We start from the raw sequence: 22,423 nt of genomic DNA on the forward strand, positions 1-22,423 counted from the left end.
ATAGAAGCTCAAAAATTACTAAATCAAGTCACTTAAAATCCCAGATAAGTAATCTGATCGCAGTTTGGAGGAATGTCTTGGAATACTGATTAGTTTTAGTTACGGGGATCTGATAACGTCGACTTTAAGACATTAGAGTAAAATTAGAAGATAAAATGTGCCTCTGATACAAACTTATCACCTGTTTAGCTTTTCTCATCACCTGACTCCCCCAGAGCGACGCCAGGTCTCTCTGCCGAACACGAATGATCTCGGAGCACACTTTAACCACGCCATTCAGGCTCTTCCTGTCCTTGAAGCTTGCACTTTTTCTGTATCAGTGCACAGCTTATAGGTTGTAATAAAATGATACATTATGGTATACTCAGGGCACTTCTGCTTGTCCTACTGTGTTAAAGACTTTATAAAGTACAACTCCAAGTCTAAAACATTTGTGACACTGTGTAAAACACAAAAAGGTCATTTTGAATTTTGTGGCAACAACTCTTCTTAATCAAAGGCAAGGTATGGTTTATCACTGTTCCCTTGGCAACAGTAATCTTGAGGAGGAAAGGAGGAGACTGAACTGGAGTTTTGGGGAAAGAAATGTCCTATTCTTGTCTGACTTGAGATTCAAGCTGCTCAACGGTCCTTCTCATCAGAGAAGACGTTGCTCACAATGAAACATAAATCCATTAGGATTTAAGTTTACATTATTTCCCCAAATTGTTGTTTCTTGTTCTCAATGTGCAAGCTGACTGTTCCAGTGGCACTTTTACAAGCTGATTACAAGCTGGATGGTCCCTCTCTTCTCTAGCCTGCAGGATATGGTGTCCGTGGTTTCCAAAAATAAGTTCAAATTTCAGAGAATCCAACCCACATGACAGTTTCCCACTTTGCCCCAGTCCATTTCAACTGAACTTTGCTTATAAGAAGACACCCGCATTTCTAAATCATATTAACACATGGCTTTCTCTTTGCATGGTAGAGCTTTAACCTGTACCTGTGGCTGGCGTTGCAAACTGTGTTCTCTGTGGTTTCCAGAGGACCGTCAATGTTTTCCATCATAGAACCGTCCCTGTTTTTCCATACAATGTTGCCCAATTGCCCAAAAATCCCAGACATTTAATTATGAAACCTTGTCCCATGCACACAGGGATTTCTTCATATTCTCAAAATCATTTCATGACAATATGTGCTGTGGTTGGTGAGAAACTCAGGGTCTCTGCAATGTTTGTAGAACCTCTAAGGAAGCATCACATACTCTGCTATTTATGATTCTAAATGTATAGTATAAATATATATATATATATATATATATATATATATATATATATATATATATATATATATATATATATATATACATATATATATATATATATATATATATGTATATATAATTATTACAAGATGTTCCTCCAGGTGTTTCTTTGGGTCCAATATAAATGGTTTATTTAACAGTTTAGTTTGAGATGTTGTGTGTTTTTTTTTTCCCAGTACGACACAAGCATCCAGTAAGTGTTGTGGTTTTGTATGTGGATCCAGCGCTCTCCCTGCTCTCATGCAGATATGAAGCTACAGGGGGGTCTGAGCTGAACTGCAGCCAGTCATCATAGTAAAGATGTTCCAGCACCAATTTTTGATGCATTTTGCTTATTTATATATAAAAAGAAGAAGTTCAACCTCTCACAGAAAGCAAAGCTAATATCCAATATCCCGGCTTTGTCTTCCATGTTTAGAATAAAAACGATAAAACAGTGCCAGTAATATGTCAACAAAAACAGAATACAGTTATTAGCTAATCAAAAATTCACTTCATCTTACAACAGATTTGTACTGCATGCAACCAGTTTATCATCTACAGTTATTTATTATAGAACCGGCTGTTGTAATGCAGAAAGTGGTTCCTCTGGTTCCTCGGTGAAAACTTCTCAACAAAGCTGCTGTGTGTATTTGTTACAGTATCAGCGGTGCCCAGAGAAGCACCACTCTTGAGCTGCGTATTGAGAAAAGTGTACAGTTTCTCCTCTTATATATATATATATATACATATATATATATATATATATATATATATATATATATATATATATATATATATATATATATATATATATATATATATATGTATATTTATATTGATATTGATATATATACAGTATAGATTGATTTGATTGATAAGATTTGTTTGCAAATGTTTGATTCTTTGCCTGATAGAGATTTGATTTAGATTTGCTGACACAACAACAAACTGTGGTCATTGATCTGTTGATTATTGATCTGCTATTTTTAAATTGTTCAACTATTTGCAGAGTTTCTTTTATGGAGTGGTGAAGATGATACTATCATATATTGATTTTTTACTTTCCTTTAATATTTTACTTTAAATTCAGTAGAGGGTTAAAATCATTTACAAATACATTATTTTGTTTTAATTTACACTTTGCAGAATAAACAAACAGCTAGATGAAGCTTTGTAGTTTAATTTCAAATGTAGATTTTAAACTATTGGCTACTTCTAATGCCTATCATTTTGATATCACCTTTTAAGGCAGCTGTTTTTTTCCCCTTGAACCCCCAAATCAGAAAAAGTCGACTGTGTCCTACACAGAGACCGTTTGGAGAATTTGCACAAAAAAAAGTGACTTTGGCACACGTTCAGATGTTTGAGACAAAAGGAGAGAATTATTTCATCTCTTGATATCTTGAACCCTTTCAGTGTTGTGAGAAGGAACAGAAATGTTACAAAGGGCTAAAAGCTTTACAGCCGCGTCCTCTGTCATGTGTTAGAACTTTTCTTATAAAAATGGATTTATATGACCAAAATGAATCAAGCTGATGTGACAAAACAGGAAATACTACACGCAGGAACAGCACCTTCTTTTCTTATTAGCCTTGTTCATACCATCTGCACTCACTAAATAACAAGCCTCGCAGCACCATACAGAACCACTTAGGGCCGCATGACCCAACGGGTTTAAAGAATAAACTGGTACAATCAGTGAAGCCGTCTGCATTTGTCAAACCTACAATCAATCAAGCCGTGACCTCTCCAGGAGTCCTGGGTATCTCGCTGTCCCCCTGGCCCTGTTCACACCCCGTGCACACACACCAGATGAAGAAGCAGAGACAGGAGTATTTTATCATGTCTGTATTTGTCTCATTTTCACAAAACATGTACAGGGGAAGGAAAAGCCTTTCAATAGAACCTGAGGTATTTTTGCATCAAGCAGCCTAAGGTATCAGGATTTCATCTTAAAAACTTTAAATTCAGTGTTCTTGTATCTGTTGCTAGTTTGTAATAATAATAATAATAATAATAATAATAATAATAATAATAATAATAATAATAATAATAATACAATGTCAATAATGGGACAGCCTGCATCATCCTTGTTACAAAGCACAAATAATCTTTACAATGTTTCTTAAAAATATAGGGAGGAGGATGAGAAGAGAAGAGGTTGCTTGGACCTCAGGGGAACACGGGAATCTATCCAAACATCTTGTAGCTGCAGCAAAAAGGTCAGAGATCGCCAGAGAGTGTAAAGCTAATCATGGGTCAAAGGAAAAAGAAACACATTTTACATCATAAATAAATTACCATCTCGCACCAGGAGAGCAAAGTTTTCATTCCTTTCAACTCAGAATGTCAAGATCCTGATTTTTCTTCCCATTGTGTTACGTTGTTTCAATTAAAACTTTGGAAATTCCAAAATAAAAGACAAAGAGAGAGAGAGAGAGAGAGAGAGAGAGAGAGAGAGAGAGAGAGAGAGAGAGAGAGAGAGAGAGAGAGCGAGAGCGAGCGAGGGAGCTTTATGGAAATGCATTGTGCTGATGTACCAGCAGCTGTGTACCCTGTGTTGGGCTTGGCTCACTGAAAGATCCCCTGAGAATGAACAAAAGGGCGAGTGTAGGGCCAATGCTTGACGTGTGAATACAAGTGGAAGTGCATACAGTATAATGTGTGTGTGTGTGTGTGATGTGTGTTTGTGTGTTAGTTTCAGCTTTGGTAGGATGTGCTGTGATCATGACTGACAAACTGGTGCTGGCTCGGAGAGGACGCCAAGTCTTAAACTTCTGAAAAAATGTATATGTTTGATTGAGCGTGTGTTGTCATATGTCACTGCGTGCGTGTGATTTGAAAGTGGGTGGCGACTCCGTCTTCTTCTGCACACAATCAAACATAAGTGTCTTTTCAGTTGAGGCTTGAGCTTTATACGTGATAAATCCACATATTCACCCTACATTGTGCAAAATCAGAGATCCTGTTCTCACTCATACCGTTACTGGGACGTTTATGCCATCTTCCAAATATGAAACAGAGACTTGCAAGAGTATCGCGTTGCACGGGTTTAAATGGTAATTGTTAAACCAGAAAGCAGAAAAGTGCATTTCAATGTCATACATCTCTCTCTCCAAATAAGGGACAGCACATATTGCTTGCTTGAATTCATTGAGTGTGTATTTGTATGAGTGTGTGTTCATAAATACCATACAGCAAATAATAATAATAATAATAATAATAATAATAATAATAATAATAATAATAATTTGACAAAAGAAAAAAAAAAGAAATAAATCCACAAAACATTATATTATTTCTCATTACCAGAATGAACCAATACAATAAATTAAAACTATAACTCAACAGAAGTCCATTAAAATCGCTATATATATTCATATCGTATACATAGTATTTGTCTGTCTGTAGTCAGCCTTTCGGGTGCATGCTCACTGGTGACTATGGCTGATGACTGGGTTCAGTGGGAGCGGGCTTGGAAGGAAGCACCCCAAAACTTCGGTTCCATCACGCCATTAACACTGGAAACGAGGGAGCCAAAGTCAGGAAGGACACAATGTGCTTTTTTTTTGTGAGGGGTGGAAGGGGGACACTGCCCGTCAGTCTTTGACTCAAAGTCTCTTCATCGACAAAACGCTGAGGATCCGTCACCGTCTGAATATAGTACCGCCTTTAAGTCCTTAGGATCGCTCTGTATTGTGCTGTGGTGTTGTGAGAAGGTGGTGCCGTTACCCAGAACACTACTGTTGTTGTTGTTGTTTTTGTTGTTTTGCAGTGTCTTTGGCAGGCAGAGCCACTGGGAAGGAGGGTGGGGGCGGGTGGACGTTACCGTGCACAGTTATGAGGCTTTCTGACACAGGCGTGAAAGCTTTGGGAAGAAAACATGGGGCTTGGTTCAAATCACAAGCTATACACCCACTGAAGCACACTAAATGGGATTAGAGGCAAGCAGTTTGTGTCTGAACTCTGTCAAAATAAGGGAACTCTACTGTATATATTAAGGATGCAACGTGACATTAGCCCAGGGTCATTTCTTTTTAACTTAGAGAGAGCTAATAATAAAGAGTTTCAGTACCAACAGACACACCACTTGTATCCTCCTTCTCCCGAGGCCTTTCTTCATATTTGTGTTGGAGTTCAGGATGGATATGGTCAGCACCACATCTGAGTCTCTGTCTGTCCATGTGTGAATACTAGTTCGCTTTCTAGCCTTTTACATCAACTCTCAGCTTTTTATTTGTCCTTCTCTCATTTGGAGTCTTAACACTGTCTGTGAGGAAAGCACAAAACACCCTCCTTCGCTCAACTTCAGAGGTCTTTTTTTTTTTTTTACACTCCCCCCGACCAGGTCCACTTTTGTCCGCAAAGAGAAACTCTGATCATGTGGATTATCTGTCAGGACACCTCGATGATCTCCATGCTCCCTGAGAAGCTTGACTGCTTCCCCAGCTTCCCCAGTTCTTCTCTGGACCTCGTCTCGGAGATGCCTTCCTCGAACTCCATCTGACAGCTGCGCCGCTTGAACTGCTTCTCCGACACGGGCGCGCTGCCGGTCAGGCCGGCGGACTTGTTCGCCGCCGATGACGACGTCGACTCCCTGTGGTCTCGCTGCGTCTGCGGCGCCGAGGGCTTCTCCCTCTGGGATTTGTCTCGTAACCTCACACCTTCGCTGCATCCGAACGCCAAGTACGCCGAGTTGCTCCCGAACCTAACCGTCTCCTCTCGCTTTTCATCTCCTCCGAGCTCCATCTTTCTCTCACCAACTTCCTCCGCCCCGAAGTGCCAGGGAGCATCCGTGGTGGGGGTGACCGGAGTGACAGGGGTGGTGGCCTGCACGGTGTCTCTGTGTTTGGTCCACATGGTCCCGGACCCCACCGTGGGCAGGGAGGGTAATGAGAGGAGGAGGGTGCCCTGTATGTTCTCGTCCAGGCTCGGGCTCTTGTGGTCCAGTGTCAAGCTGAGGGACTGTGGAGGTCGGTTCGGTTGGGAGTGGACTGGGGAACTGTTGCAACTGTGCTTGGGTTTTCTTCTGGATCTGGATGAGGGGGTACCAGACCGATGTGCCCCTTCACTTCCCCCGAACCCCAAGCCTCCTATGCTGCCCCCACTGCCTGGCGAGGGGAATGGAGAGTCACAAGAGCTGGGGCTGTCTAGGACGGGCGACTTGGAGCAGACACCATTGGAGGTTCCTGTTCCTGGGCTGTCAAGCTTGCAGAGCTTGGGGACGTCTTCAGAATGTGTCAGAGTGGGGCAGCGCGGACTGCTGGGCGAGTAGACGGACTTAATGTCCAGGGAGAAGGAGCGCTTGAGCCTGTTTGTGTCCATGATCCTCTCTGCAGACAGATGCAGCCCGTTGAAGCCCTGCTGGAGGGAAGTGGGGGACGGCAGCTTGGGTTCTGGCGGGCTGTGTGGCTCTGCTACAGATGAGTCGCTGTTGCTGTGGTGACCATTCATCTCGAAACTTGTAGTGACCCCATTGAGCTCTGAGTTTTGCTTAGTGTTATCAGAGATCTTGTCGTCGGAGGTCAAAGCTTTGAGCAACTGCAGGCCCTTCTCAAACTCCAACAGCTGACCCAGGAAGTTAAAGTTTGGGGATATGGACGGTCTTCTGTCCTTTACAAACCTGGGAAAAAGAAAAACAAAAAAGGTCACAAAAGTCACTAGAAAGCCTTTCAAAAGCAGGCACTGTAGTGGTGTCAGGGTTTTGCTTATCATAAGAGATACAAAATGACTTTTTGAAGGTCGGAGTTACTCAGGTGTGCTCTATTAACTGTCTCACAGAAATATAACACATACAACTGTGCAACTGTGATCCTTCACAGAGACAGTTTCTTCCCGCAAGCGGTTGCTCTGATGAACTCTCACAAATAACAAAGTCTCAGAGTAACCAAACACACTGCACCTCTCACTTTTCTTATTTCTTTTGTACAATTTTTAATTTTTTATCTTGTATTTTTGCATAATCTTGTCTGTAGGAATTGTAAATAGGTCATATTTTTCTTATTCTCACTACCTCAAACTGCTGCACCTTAAAATGTTTATTTTTAATGTTTATAATTTTGTACATAGAAATTCCACATTTGTCTATTGTCTATTTGTCTATTGTTCATTTGTTTATTGTTACCTTTACCATAGAGAGCAAAACTACCGGAGTCAAATTCCTTGTTGGACAATGTTCGAACCTGGCCAATAAAGATGATTCTGATTCTGATTCTGATTCAAAGGGCAAACTGAAGCCTTTTTGTACAAACTGTTACCTAGCAACCAATCTAACAAGTTCATTTCACACAACTCGGGAAGGGAGGTCATCTAGCATTTTTCTTTATACCGGGCCTGACACCTTAGCTCAGCTGGAAGTGGGTGGAAGGAGCAAGCTTACCTGTAGGCATCATCTGATGACAGCCCCATTGTCTTCATGATGTATGCAATGGCGATGGTTGCTGAACGCGAGATTCCAGCCAGACAGTGCACAATGACTCTGCAGTTTGACACCTTAGCTTTGTCTGTTGTGAAAGAAATGAAAAAAAAAACAAAAGCATGAATCCACACAATCGTCCTCAAATACACACAACACCTTAGATCCCTCAGAAGTCTTTGGATCAGCCTTTCTTCAAGTGCAAACTGACTTGATACCAAAGAAAATCTGAACACGTAATGACGTGTCCAAATGTACTGTATATAGCTGTCTCTTACCTATGAATTCATTAGTTTTGTCCAGCCAGGGAAGCAATTTCTCACAGTAGTTGTCGTTTACTGGGATGCGCATGAAATGGCTCTCGCTGATAAAATCAGGCTTGGGGCAGGTGTTGCTGGCATTCAGCACATAGGTGATACCATTCTGGGCCATCAGATCCTGCAGACAGGATTAAAAGGTTGGTTAAAAATCTACACTGATGCCAGCTAACAGTGAAAAGTCCGTCATCTTTGATTAATGGTGGGTAATATGGAGGGAAAAGGTGCAGAACAAAATAATACCTTGTTCAGGACATCTTTCTGTGAACCCAGATAGAGGTGCGGCAGGATGCGAGTTGGCCCTACATTAGCCACAGGTAAACAGGGCTGGGACAAGCTCATTGGTAAAGCAGTGGCAGGCTTCCCCTCACACAGGCCGGGGAAACAGGAGGAGAAAGCTGCAAAACCTCCTGCGGGGACAGGGAAGAGGTGAAGAAATGGTTAGGCGCACTAATGGTTTTCCACTGAACAGTCAAACAACTCATCGGAAACGGTGCAAAAAAGCTCCCATGAACTCGTCGAGAACACTGTGCCCCCATTAGCATGGCAGACAGATGCTTGATAGACGTTCAGAGGTTGAATGTGGGCTAAAACGTCTGGGTCCCACTTAGTGAAACAGAAGCAAAACAAAACAAAAAAAAGAGAGGCTTTCTGTGTGCTCCTGTGTGCGAGTTAGATTAACTGCTGGGCGGTCAGGAATGCATTTCTGGCCCTTTAAGAGGCAGGCGGCTCCACTTTTGGCATATGTGTATATGTGTGTCTGTGTGTGAGAGAGAGTGAGTGAGTGTGTGGCTCTGTTTCCTGCATGAGCTCATGTCCTGTAGCAGTGCATTGCGTCAGGCTGAGGGAATGAGAGAGGCCACAGGTGCAGGGCCAGGACAGAGGCCCAGTAACATCCCCCTGACAACCGCGCTGCACGCACACGCACACACACACACACACCCACACACACACACACACACACGCACACACACACACACACACAAGTCGAAAGAAAGATCATAATCTTGCAGGCAACATATGCTCAACGTTCCCTCTCTTGTCTTTAATTGTCTCTCCGCCCAGTGCAACACACATTACTTTGCACCACTGTGGCAGGATAACTACAGGGTGGGGGAGCCGGAGGGGAATTGAGGAGGGTGAGGTATCTGTGTTGAGGAGTGGGAAATGACTTAGCTTGGGAGTGTTGAAAAGTGAGGCCAGTCTTTCAAGGAAAGGAGATTACAACCTAATCTAAGTTCAGCCCTGCCCTGCCCTGCCTCAATCCGGGACACGGCGCGTGCACATCTAAACACACACAACTGCATCATGCAGTTAGAGTAAGCGAGAGATGATGGGTCAACACACAAACGCACACACGGAACAGTGTCAACGGTGCATGCTCAACAAATACGAAACCTGGGGTAAATATTAAAAAGCTGAACGAAGCAGTGGTCAAAGTGTTCATGCACATTATACATGTGCAACTCCTACAGATCAGCACAGCGTCTGAGGAGTGAAACCCATAGTGCAGCGTGCATCACTCAGAGCTATTCTGGATGTACTGTCCCTTTAAGAGCAAAGTGAAGAAGGCCTGTCTGTTTCCAGCTATTAATGGCAACCGGCGGAGCGATGACATCAGTGCTGCACATGGGGGGTGGAGTGGGGAGAAGGTTAGATATAGAAGCAACGATACGATAACTTATACATTTTAAGTGGGGAAAGTCAATGCAAAGGCCGAGGGGCTTCATGAACTAACCTTGTCGGGCTCTGTTGACTAAACAAGTAATTCACGCCCGGCTTTGGGCTGCACTGTACGAGATCGCTAGAGGGACACTCACGTGGAACTATGCAGCGTTATGGCGTCACTAATTGATTAAACACAAGGAGGAAGGGTTTCTTTAAAGGGTTTCTTCCTGGTTTTCCTGTTCTGCAGCAGCTGGTGTAGGAGAACACACACATACACACACACACATACACACACACACACAAAAGGATTCAAAAGAAAAAAAATGGTGCTACATACAGTACAGTATACATACACTGGAAGAGCTATGTTCCTGGAGACGGTTAACTCAACAGGAAAAGCCTCACGTCACTCAGCAAACACTTCCCTTTTTGTGTGAAGACCTTGTTAGAGAGTTGTTAGAAGGACTGAAGAGAAAGTGTGTTTGTGAAGAAGAAGGAAAGTGAAAATATTAATAAAAAAACATTTATGCATTCACCTTTGGATCTTATGGGTGCCATGATAATTACAGCCATGATTACAGCAGTTGGCGTCAACTATGTTAAATAAACGTTTAAAGAGTGTGTAACAGAGGAAGTGAGTAAGGATTACTGGAACAGAGGAAGATTGAAGTCAGAGATAAGAGAGCGGGACTGACGCTGCTCGCCCGCTTTTTTTCTCCCAAAAAAAGCTATTAGATTACGTCAACATGATTACAAACACCTTCCTTTCAGTCAAACCTCAACACGGCAGGCGCTAATGGACATTTGTCACAGGGGAAATGGCATGTTGTTGCCATCTCAACACCTGAGCACACTTTATTTGAGGTTTTTGTGGCAACGAGGAAGGGCAGTGATGGTGATGACAGCTGGCTCAACTTGAGTATTGTTAAGACTCTATAAGATATGCACACAAAAGAGCGTGTGAATTCGCTACAGCCCCAAAAAGCCCAGAGATGTAGCCTCATATTCTCCACAAGAAAATCATGACACTTCTGTCTATTCTAATCTGAGCACAGTGTACACTCACGGTGAAGTCACTGAAAATACCCCATGACACTCAGCGTCCCGGCTCGCCACGAGGATGACATCAGAAGCTCAGAAAATAGGAGAATGAGCAAAGTCCACATGCCTCTAACACTTATAATCAAGAGGTAAACCTAACAAGTTGCAAATTTGAGCAACATTGGGCAAAAATAAAAGATAAAAAAAAATGAATAAAGCCCAGTGTAATTAGAAACTTAAGCCGTTCTCTGTAGAACAAAGAAAGGAACTTGAGCGAAAATGAAAAGTCTTATTCAGTCTTGTAGTGAAGTAATGACAATGTAATTGGACAGGATGTGACTAACTCGGTTCTGAATAGACAGTATGAAGAAAAAAAAGTAAAAAAATGTTCAGGCGAAAGGAAAGCACACAACTAGGAAAAGAGGGCACTGTGTCGCCATCAGCAATACTAGCCAGTGGTGACTTCCTTTTTCCATTCTTCCCTGCCCACTTCAGCATTTATGCAACTGCTCATTTTCCTCTCTTTCCCCGTCAGAGCAGAGGACTGGGGCCTTTTTTGTTCACTGGTAGTGAGATATTTGATCGCTCATTTCCTACAGCTCATCTAATACTCGCATCTCAGTTTGAAGGTGCAGGTCGTCGTCTATTCAGCAGAAGTTCGCCGTGTTAAACCGTGCTACTGCAGAAACACTTCAAGAAGAAAAGAGACGGGCTCCCGGAGACAACGATGCACGAAACACCTGCCTTGTCAATATGAGCTGACCCTCCACCTCCTGTGTGTGTGTGTGCGCTTCAACACACATGTCCAGTTGCCTGTTTAACTCGTCTGTTAATGGAGAAGGGGGGGAAATGCACAAACACACACACTGTGAATTGGCCTGATGACATTGATTTGCCTGAATGGCTACCCTGCACCCCTTTCTCTGTTGCTTTTTTTTCTGTGGTTCATATGAGGGGAGACATGACGCCATCCCTCTGTGCCCCTCCAGCTGTCCCCTTCACTAGGAGGGTACATTAGCATCTCAATGAGAGCCCCCTCACCCACCCAACATGACATCATTGCACACATGTCCCTCTCAGCTATACAAAGGCTGTGCTGCAGGCCCAAGAAGCAATGAGAGCGTGTGCGTGTGTGTGTGTGTGTGTGTGTGTGTGTGTGTGTGTGTGTGTGTGTGTGTCTGTGTGTGTGTGTGTGTGTGTGCGTGTGTGTGCGTTTTAGTGGGTAGATTGGGCAACATCTGCCAGAAATGTGTAGATGGACAAAACACTGATGAGCCAGTAGGATGAGGTCATTGCTTTTCATGCATGGTGTCATCTTTATGGCAGTCTGGAATTACCATATGATTAACAGGTCTCATATTGACTTGACAGTTTAACTGTTTATTATCCCCCTATCTTACTGGGTAGATAGCGGGAATATGTCACTTTGATCAGCTGCTTTTTCAGCAGTACTGTGTTACTGCAACCCGAGGCCATAAAGCTTCGTATAATTTAGCCTGCATTCACAAGTCTATTTCCACAGCGACGTGTTAACGTGCCTGTGACACGCAAGCTATTCCCATCTGATGATGACGAATGTGTTATTTCTTCTATTGAAGTGGCAAATCCACTTCAAAAAGCAAATCCTGTCCAAAGATAAAGTGAGCGTTCACATGTGCACCAACGGCGTGGAGAGTGGCGAGTGCAGACGGATATTTGAGATGCCCCTATGTGCTTATTTTGTCAACACTTGCATGTAAACTTGATGAAGAAAATCTTTCTGAAAGAGAAGAACAGACATTTCGTGCAGTTGGATTTTTTCCCTCTGTACCACTGCTCTGCATTGCCTCACCGCTCTGTGTGAAAAGGTGTTGTGTTAAACACCTGCAGTGCAACCTGCACACATATTGATAACATAATCTCAGCGAGACGCCGTTGTGCAGAGGGAGAGTAAGCAGGAGCGAGTGTAAGAAGCCAACTGCAGAGCAGAAGACTAAGAAAGGACCTTTGTAATAGTTTTACATCTCAATGACCACAGGCTGAGAGAGCATGAGCACTATGTCATACTGCGGGTCACAGCTCTCATTCTTTTCTCCCCGAGCCATTTTTCCTCTCCTTGCTTTCCTCTTCATTGCTTCTCATCTTCATGATGTCATCCTCCTAATCCCCCCTTCTTCCTATTCTGTGTCTCTAAACACACCGAGTGCCTAAGCAGAAGGGTTGGAGAACAATCAGCAGGTTTGGCCGGGCTCCTGTGATGTATTCTTTTAGTCCGCTGCAGCGGTAAATCTTGCTATTGACCTGGTACAGATTCTTAAAATTCACTTCACATCTATCATTCGTTTGCGGCAAGCATGGACTCAAAAGTCAGCAGCGTCTTTGTACTGATCTGCAGTGCACATACCATTATGAGCAGCCTCGTACCCAACCAAAGCACATTTTACTCTCCAACATCTCATCATTCCTATCATTTATCTAATTATAATCCACATTTTTAGCATCTTCTGCATGCACGTCTTCCACACAAGCCCTCATCTTCTGCAACTTGCTCACCACAGAGGAGTGTTCCTGTCTTATTAAACATACACACATGCTTTCTTCTCCAGATGAATACACACCTCGGAGCTCTCTCCCCTCCTTCATCCGGCGGACCCTAATCTTCAGCCTCATGTCTGTGTCGTGCAGGTCCGGCCAAAAGCAGTCCTCTGCTGGGGCTATCACCACATTCAGAGGCATCCCCCAGTACGAGCTCTGTGTCACACGTGTAGACACACAGGACAGAAATGTTCTGGAGCTCCTGCCTTTGCAAATGGAGCAACCCCTTTGCTGAGCAAAAATATCAAAACAAACAACTGGAAATGTTGTCCCCAGAGGGGGTGACGTAGGTGAGCCCTCTGGCCGAGTGTAAAAATCCAAAGTCCACAAAACTCAGAATTCACCGCTCCAGAGATCGAGGAGTGACAGGGGCAGAAAAGACCTGAGACAACAACAAAAAATAGTCCAAAATGTGTCTGAGGACACTCTTCAGGTCAACATAATACCAAGATCCAATGCAGTAACTGCAGAAAGTCCTGTAATGCTCCGGCGTCAATACTTTTGTGAGGATTGTTCGCCTCAGAGACGGCAGGTAAGAAAGCAAAAAACTGATCAGCTTGTAGCGTCTGCCTGTGAACTCCAGCTGTGATCTGCCTGCAGCTGGCTCACAGGGTGTCAGTGTGTTGCTCTGAGCACGCTCTCCGTCTCTGTGAGTCCACAGCCAGAAGAGCAGCCCACTATTGTTGTGCTGCTCCACTCTCCCCGTCCCTCATTCGCTCAGTCACTGGTTTACACTCCTCCCTCTCCCTCCCTACTCCTTTGACTCCCTGCAAACTGGATGACGGAGCTGCACTCTCTCCTCAAGCTCTGGGATTGAATGAGCTCACTTGCCGTGAGCTCAGACTCTAGCCGCCCTCCGTTCCTCCTCCTCCTCCTCCTCCGCTACCTCCCTCTTTTTTGGAGCCAGCGCTCCGTCATAGCTAATGTCTAAGGCACGTAACCACATTCCTTACTCACCCAACAAATATGCGGCCACCTCAGGGGCCTAGCTGCAGAGCAAGCCTCTATCGGGGCAGAACAGAGGCTAAATCGGAGCTATCAAACTATTAGCAAATGCATATTCAGCTATGATTCCTTATAGTGTCTGGATTGTTGCTAAGAGAGAAGAGAGGACAAAGTCCGGCTTGATAGGAGAGGCTGGTGTGCAAGATAAAATTAGTACTGGAAATATGGACTGCATGCATCTTAAATGTAGCTAAAGAGAAATGAATATTTATAAGCAGCTGCTTAATACTCATAACAGGTTTTTTGTCTAAAATCTTCTTTAACTTCAGAGCATACTCCTCTTACTGCAGGGGGGAATTAAGACGGTACGCGCTCTGACAGCTACTGAGCCTCTGAAGGTGAGAAAATGTGTTTGACCCGACGAACGTCTCCTCTGCTAGTTCATGTCTGACATGCCTGTAAACAGTGTGTGCTCATCCAAGAGGATGGAGAGGAGAGGAGAGGAATTAAAACATGGAACAGAAGGAGGCAAATATGGAGACGAATATTAGAGATGTTTGGAAGACGAGACAATCAAGTTTGTCAATTTATGAGTCCATAGACTTGTACTTTACTATGGACACTATGCCACTTAATCAAATGGCAAAGACTAATTATAATACAAGTATAACTTGAATATTATTGCTTCCTCTCTTAAGGTTAGTAAATTTGGTTTGGTAAATAGGGCCTAGTATGAGTCGACCGATCAAATGTCCTCCCTCAACCGCAGACTGGCTGTTCACAGTACACCGATTACATTTAAAAGGTCAGATGGACCTCAGGCACATTAAGTCACTGTCATTATTTGCCAAAAAAGGCAAATAAGCTTACAGAAGATGTCTATCAAGGGGGCCAGCTGCATGCTGACTGACCTCATCGCATCATCTCGGACCCCTGGATGAACACGCACGGGTGAGACACAGCCTTACGTCACCCTTTGCTCAACAGACGGGTAGTGAGCAAGAGGAAATAGGTCAGTTTTCTCATGAAAAGCTTTGTGAAGAAATTTAGACATTGGTTTTGAGCGGCGTCGAGGTTCAGACACACAAACCACCAAACCTGCTGTTGTAAGACACGCTGGTAGCAGCAGAAAGGGCTGCCCACAGCGATCAACAGGGGGCACTATATTTCAATCACCATGGTTTAAATATGTACCCCACGTGTGCATCAAGGCTATAAAGCATCTTAGAAACGCCTGCAAATCCACGGCAGTGGAAGCCAACTGCAACAAAACAAAGTAGCCGCTGTATTCAATGCTCACTCTTTTGAGTTCATGAAGCACACATCATACCATCGCTCTCTTTTTATCCATCTCCTTCTCCTCTAGTCCTCAGCAGGGTAACAAGGCCCAGAATAGTAGGTGTGTTAATTAGAGGATTACATACAAGATGCTACAAATGACAGCCAGGCCTTTTTTATTGACCACACGTGTGCCCTGCTGTGACAGAAATAGGCGGGACGGTCACTCCTGGCACCCCTCCTCTAAGATTTCCTGTCAGATTTAAAGCTTGCTTTTATGGTGCAGGGCTTGTCACTGGGACAACGCACAGTTTACACACACAACATACCTAGAGAAGAGCTAAAACAGACAGGGGGAGCAGAAGAGATGAGCAGAAGAGCCATAGGAGAGACGCAGTGTAAAAAGCAAGAAGCCCAGTAAAAGCCAAAGGACATCTGGAGACGGGAATTAACCATCTGCTCATCCTAACCTGAACCTGCAAGAGATTTGGCTCTTTGGTTGATTAAAACAGTAAGACTTTGTATAGGGCAGCACTTAGTCATGCATTTATGAAGATATACAAGTATCATGCATGGGAATAGGTGCCAGGAATAGGTACTAAAGTGGAGTTGATTCTGGGCTGACTGGTATTGAAGCACCGATAAGATTTAGGTATAACAGCCATCTGCATATAAGTAACGTGAGTTTATGGTAACTGCCAGGTTACAATGTCAAAGCGGCAGCACCAGATGATGACATGTGACTTTAGAGTGTGTTTACATCCTTCTCCCCAGCTAAAGTGTGACCAAATGTAACATTGTTGTGGAAAAATGCACAAAATGTTGCTCCTTGTTGGACCAGATGAAATGCTGACAAACACAATATTGTAAAACTCCATGCATTTTATCAAAGCAGTTACTAAAGTCACGCCTGCAGTGCACACTTAAAATTTAGTATAAACAGTATTGTGCAATGCTTAAGTAGTGCTCTTTATTATATGACTGTCCCGATGCAATAATTATAATTACCGGTAAAAACTATGAGAAAAACCATAAGCTCCTGCTACAGCCCCCTCTGTCAGTCAACGGGACTCCCAGCTTCTTTCCACAGTAGTTACATGCACTCATATCAGGGTGACGGTGTTGTAAGGGAGCAGTTAGGGGCTGAGGTTGCATTTCACATTTAAGCCGTATTAGTATATAGATACACAGTCACTGATAAAATCCAAATGCCACCCATCCCTCATAATAAATTCAACATACTTGAGACAGCAGGTTGCTTGATGATGGTGGGTTGCTGATGTAAAGTCTTATTTTTATTTCCTGGGTTTAAACACGCCATTATTCTTTATTATTATGGATGAAGTCAACTGACAAAAGGTTTTAATTTTTTAACTTTTGTCCATTTGTAATTATTTCTCTTAAAAAGATGCAATAATTACGACGGAGTATTAAGGCCAAGCTAAGACAAAAAAAAATATAGGAAATTACGAGAATAAAGTCATAATGTTGCGAGAATAAAGTCGTAATAGAATAAAGTCGTAATATTATGAGAATAATGTCGTAATATTATGAGAATAAAGTCATAATATTACGAGAATAATGCTGTAATATTACGAGAATAAAGTCGTAACATTACGAGAATAAAGTCGTAACATTACGAGAATAAAGTCGTAATTTAATTTAATTTTCAAAATATTACGACTTTATTCTCAAAATATTACGACTTTATTCTGGTAATATTGTGTCTTTATTCTCGTAATTTTACGACTTTATTCTCATATTATTATGACTTTATTCTCATAATTTCCATTTTTTTTTTTTTTTAGTTTGGCCCTAATACTCCGTCGTAAATAATAGATATTTTCAAGCAACTTTATTTTAATGACTTTCCAAACGTGATAATGATTGACTGACGTGACCCAATAAATCAGATTAAAAGCCTCCTTATTGTCAGAAAAACAATACTTTCCTCGTGAAATGCAACTCTGCAGCTGCACTTTTTTCACCACAGAAATTATTTAATACACAAATAATGGTTTAGTACTATGTATAACGTTACATGGACAACAATGTTATTGCACATTTATGATAACACTGAGCTACATTATTTTCCTGACTACTGAAAGCCTAAACAGTAGATGTCTAAAGATTAAACTCGGTCAGTGTAACCCTGCACTTACTCAATGATATAAATATTTTTTGCTTTCATTCAGTGTATTTGTTAAAGTCCGTCACCCCGTCCCCTCCCACTGAGACAGGCAGCGACAGGAGTGTCATCCTACACTGGGGATCATCTGTCAAGATATCACAGGAAAGAGAGACGTCATTCTTTGGATAGTGTGCAGGTTAGTGTGTGTGTTTAGCATTTAATGTGCGTGTGTGTGCGTGTGTGTGTGTGTGTGTGTGTGCATGCATGTGTGTGCATCCATGTGTGAGGAGAATGAATGGTCCAAAGGTGAGAGGAAGACAGAGAGGACATTGCTCAAGAGGTTAGGGACAGGGTGGACAGTTATTTACTCCAAATACATACTTGCACAAGTGCCTGTGCACAAGCGTGTGTGTGTATTTTTGTATGTGCATGCTTATTAGTGTCTGTGTGTGTGTGTTGATGGCGCTGGTTGTCAGGGGATCTGTAACAAGGCTGCTCTCGGAGTGATGTAATGCATACAGGAGAACACAGCTGCCATGCCTGGGGGGTGAGGTAGTCACTCGGGGAGGATAGATGGGGCAATCAAGGGCGGGTGGGGAGTTGCCGGAGGGGTGAGGAGGAGGGTAAGATTAGATAGGTGGGGGTGCTAGAATCAATGGGGACATATCTGAAATGATATGGATTTTAATGGAGCTGTGGGGCTAAAATCAAACAATAATACTTGTGCAACCACAGGCATGTATTAGTAATAATATTACATAAACACAAACACTGTAAACTTTAATTTAATACGCTTGTTTGCACGTGTTCTTTTATCTTTGGAAAAAAATAAAATCCCAATCAGGAAACCTTGCAAGTTACAGATTATAACCTTCCTTAAATAAAGCTTTAACAACACCGCTATCTGGAATCATTTTACAGCAATATTTTAAACACATTTTGAGTCTCGACACTAAGATATTAAATCTAGTGTGCATGTTTATGAGTCGAGGTCTCTTCCAGTTAACCTTCAAATGAGACCCGTTCTTCAATAAACCTGCTTTTTCAGACGTCCAAAAGGAGCTTTGATAAGGTATCCTAATGTTAAAGAGCTGGCCACTAGCTGAAAATGTTATGGTAAATTAAAGGTGTTAACTAAAGTAAGTTTATGGGCTTTTTTATACGTAAATATCAAGGTGTTCACACATAGTGTTCAGATTAGCAGGGCGCTGACTGACTGCTTGGCTGTGTGTGTTTATACATGAAGGAGAGTCATCTCTATCCACAAACTCCAGAGGGAGGCTTGCTCACATCAGTCAGGCTGCAGACCCCCTGCCCTCCAAACAGCTCAACCCCCTAAATGCTCAGCGCCTGCGGCTGCTGCAGCCAACAAATCATTTACACTTTATATATCATTTATATAAGGATACTTGGATAGTTAGAGTTAGAATGAGGTATATTGTACACCAAGTTGTAGGCTTTTAGGAATAGACAGGCCTTCACAAAACAGTTTAAATACTCAAAAGGCGTTCAGATGTCTGCGTGCAGTTAAGGTGGGTTTCATATCTCACTACGAAAAGATGAAGATGCACGTGGAAACAGCAAATATGTCCAAACCGACTTCCCCCTGAGGTGAGATTGCTCACACAAAAACAGCTTAACAGAGTGCATGGGTTTTTAAATTAAATGTTAATATATTAATATCCTGAGCCGAGACGGACAACGTCTCCTCGGGGCAACTTGAAAGTATTAACAGTCAGAAAATGCGCTTCGCCTCTTTCCCATCTCTAATGACCTTGTGCTGCTGCTGGTGGCTGTTGATAGGCAGGTCTCAGATCAGCATAGTGTTAATTAGCTCCCTTCAGCGCAGCAGGCAGACTGAAACGCACACTGCCCTCCAATCGGAGCTGGAAGCCACACCATCTGGTCCTCTCCTAGCTCGGAAGTCTGCCTGTCTTACAGCAGGCTAAGACTGCGCCAGACTGGACCCGGCGTGTGCCATTACTGGTATTATAAGTATAATATTGTTAGTCTTCTAATCTCAAAAGCATAGCTGTGCTTGAGGAAAGAAATAGCATTTTTGAGAACAAGCACACTTTGGAGGACAATTACATATCAAGAGACAGTTTGAGCACCGTGAGACTGGTCCTTTCATGCATTGACAGATGTAAGGTATTACACCTCAGGGACTGTATTTCAGCATAAAAGACATTGTGATGACTGCTGCAGCACCCGAGGCAAAAGCTGATTTTCCTGACATTGCATGCCATAGAGATTACATGTATGCATGCCTATGTGTCACATCCACAACGCGGCGGTGACATCACTCCATCAGCCACAGAAGAACAATGGAGAGGGAATGACGCGATGCAACAGAAGGAACTGGGCAAGCTGCTTGTGTGTTCACGCTGCCAACAAATACATCATGCTGTTAAACTATTTCTAGAGCCGTTTGTGAAGCTTCTGAGCTTCCCCTTTCGACAAAAGAAAGCAAACAAATAAAATAAAAAGCGTTTTATTATAAATGTATCTATTTATCTATCAATGGTCCCTAGGTGTGTCCCTCTCAACCCTAGGGAACCCTGATGTCGCTTTATCAGAAACAGGAAATAGTTACACAACAGAAGGGGGAAGTGGTCTGTTTGTGCCGACCCGCCTTTATCTATGAATGTGTACCTGTTTGTGTACGAGTGCCTCTTAATCTGTTTACGTCTGTGTGAAGATGGGGGAGATACCGAGAATGACGAGGAAAGATAATAAATTGCTGCATTCCTCAAATGTGAAGCCTCAGACTTCCCTGGAACTCCAAAATTAGCCCGATGCTGTTGCAATGGAAAATACCCAGGCTTTATAAGGGAACTGCTGTAGTCCTACAGGTTTAATCCAGGAGTTTCTGTATACTTAAAACACACACACACACGTTTGTGTACAAACCACATAAAGTGTTAAATCACTGGGGCTCTAAAGTGCTACAGACTTGAAGAAAATCGACCTCATCTTTTCTGGAAAGCAATCAGAAAACTGCATATTTACGTTGATCTGGTCACACTGTTTAAAAATCAAAAAAGGCTGCTAAGAAAAACAACTTAATCCACATGACAAAAAGGTGGAGAGGAAATCTGATTTTAGACAAAAAAAGTAGTTCAAGAAAAAAAAAAAAAATCATGGCAACCAAATAATAAGGAAGCCTTGCTGCAGCATACCAGAGATAAAGTGCATCAAAGACAGCATAGCGATAAACAGGAATCCACCATTGTTCCAGTGGATAAGAGTATGACAGGAGCGGCAGCGGGCAGCCTGAGCACGACTGGAATTCAGTCGAGGCAGGCTGGGTCCGGGTGAGATAAACCCGCTTAATTGTAACGTTCTCCTCTGCTTTTTCTTCTGCCGTTTGCGACATTTCCCCTCCACACTTGTGTCAGAGGCAGTAAACTTATGGCACAGTGACCAAAGTGCAGAGCGCTTGGCCCGGATGTATGAGGAAGCCTGAGTTATGAGGTGTTAAAGGGGATAAACTGGGCCTGAGTTAACTTAGCTGTTCAGCTTCAGCTCCCGTTGACGGGATGCATGGACCCAGGTAACAGTTTCATTAAACTATATTTAACCATTGCTGGGGGACTGAATTACAGCGATTGGTCGGGATCTTCAAAAAGCCTCCAGAAAGATTTCAAGAGCCAGATGTTTTGAATCGATCAATTTCACATTACAAACTAAATTAAACTACAATTTAACACAATTACAGTATTCACTACATCTTCCTAGATGCGGGAAAATGCAACTGTATCAGAGTTAATTCAGACCTTCTTTAACATATTATATTTTTGTTGTTGCTTTTTTAGGTTGTGCCACTTCTAGTTGTAATTTCATTCATTTTCTAGACTCGCTTCAGTCTTTGTGAAATGGAGGGTACTGGTTCCTGTCCAGCTCAGAAATCACTTCACCCGAACCACAGTAATTATAAAAGAATGGAAAAAGATGCCATTTTACTTCTAAGCCTCATTATCCTGCGTGGGTCTCATTGATGTGCGTGTGCACGTGCACTGACGTCATGAGCCCTCATCTTTATTCACATGTCTTGAACTCTTCTCTGCATGCATGTGGGAGAAAATGCAAGTCTTCATCTCTGCATGCATAAGTATGACCCAGTATTCAGTAGAGGGCCTGGGGTGATTTTGTTTTACTTGTGTGCAATGTGCAGTGTGTGTGTGTGTGTGTGTGTGTGTGTCCACAAGACCCGTCTTAGCCAGCAAGGAACTCTGAGTGATGGAGGAGAAAAGAGAAGAAGAGCAGGAGGCAAGCAGAGCAGTGAGATCACGTCATGGTGGAAATATTTGGCAATAGCTCACAGAAACACAGCATGCATGCACACACACACACGCACACACGAATGTGCACTGAAATACACAAGCAGGCCTGTTTTTGTTCTCTGGTTTACAGGGAAAGCAGGGGAAAATGACATCAAGCTTATCATGTGAAGCCAATGAGACGGACGGAGGAGGGGGTGCGAACGCTGGCAGAAACAGATCATTGTTACATAAAACTCAACTCGGAGCAGACCTCCCCTGGGCCCGCTTACCATATGTGTTTGTAAATGTGTGTTAGAGCAGGTATAACAGATCTGCTGGTTTGTTGAAGTATGTGTGCAAGCTTAAAAAAAAACAAAAAAAACCAAGGTGTGAACCTAAAAAAGGAGCTCAATACAAATCACAGTTCAGCGCAAACCCTCGTTAAACTATGCAACACTTTTCTGAGCGGGAGATGATGTCATTGATATTTTGTAGCACATATTC

The 22,423-nt window shown here is 42.8% G+C and overlaps 1 protein-coding gene across 3 annotated transcripts in view; it reads right to left on the reverse strand.

Annotated features, from left to right (window-relative positions):
• Positions 1 to 3,118: 3,118 nt before the first annotated feature.
• dusp8a (dual specificity phosphatase 8a) overlaps positions 3,119 to 22,423 on the reverse strand; it is a 45,830-nt gene continuing 26,525 nt past the window's right edge. For 2 of the 3 annotated variants that reach the window (XM_061721448.1, XM_061721447.1), the window contains exons 4-7: positions 8,261 to 8,427; positions 7,979 to 8,138; positions 7,665 to 7,788; positions 3,119 to 6,908 (exon numbers count right to left, since the gene is read on the reverse strand). In XM_061721448.1, coding sequence (XP_061577432.1) covers positions 5,681 to 6,908; positions 7,665 to 7,788; positions 7,979 to 8,138; positions 8,261 to 8,427 — 1,679 coding nt within the window. In that variant the 3' untranslated portion in view covers positions 3,119 to 5,680. Of the gene's footprint in view, positions 6,909 to 7,664; positions 7,789 to 7,978; positions 8,139 to 8,260; positions 8,428 to 13,323; positions 14,090 to 22,423 lie in introns of those variants that run through there. The other variant, XM_061721449.1, reaches the window with a different exon arrangement.

This window comes from Cololabis saira, chromosome 5 (assembly GCF_033807715.1).
Source record: "Cololabis saira isolate AMF1-May2022 chromosome 5, fColSai1.1, whole genome shotgun sequence".
NCBI classification, from domain to species: domain Eukaryota; kingdom Metazoa; phylum Chordata; class Actinopteri; order Beloniformes; family Belonidae; genus Cololabis; species Cololabis saira.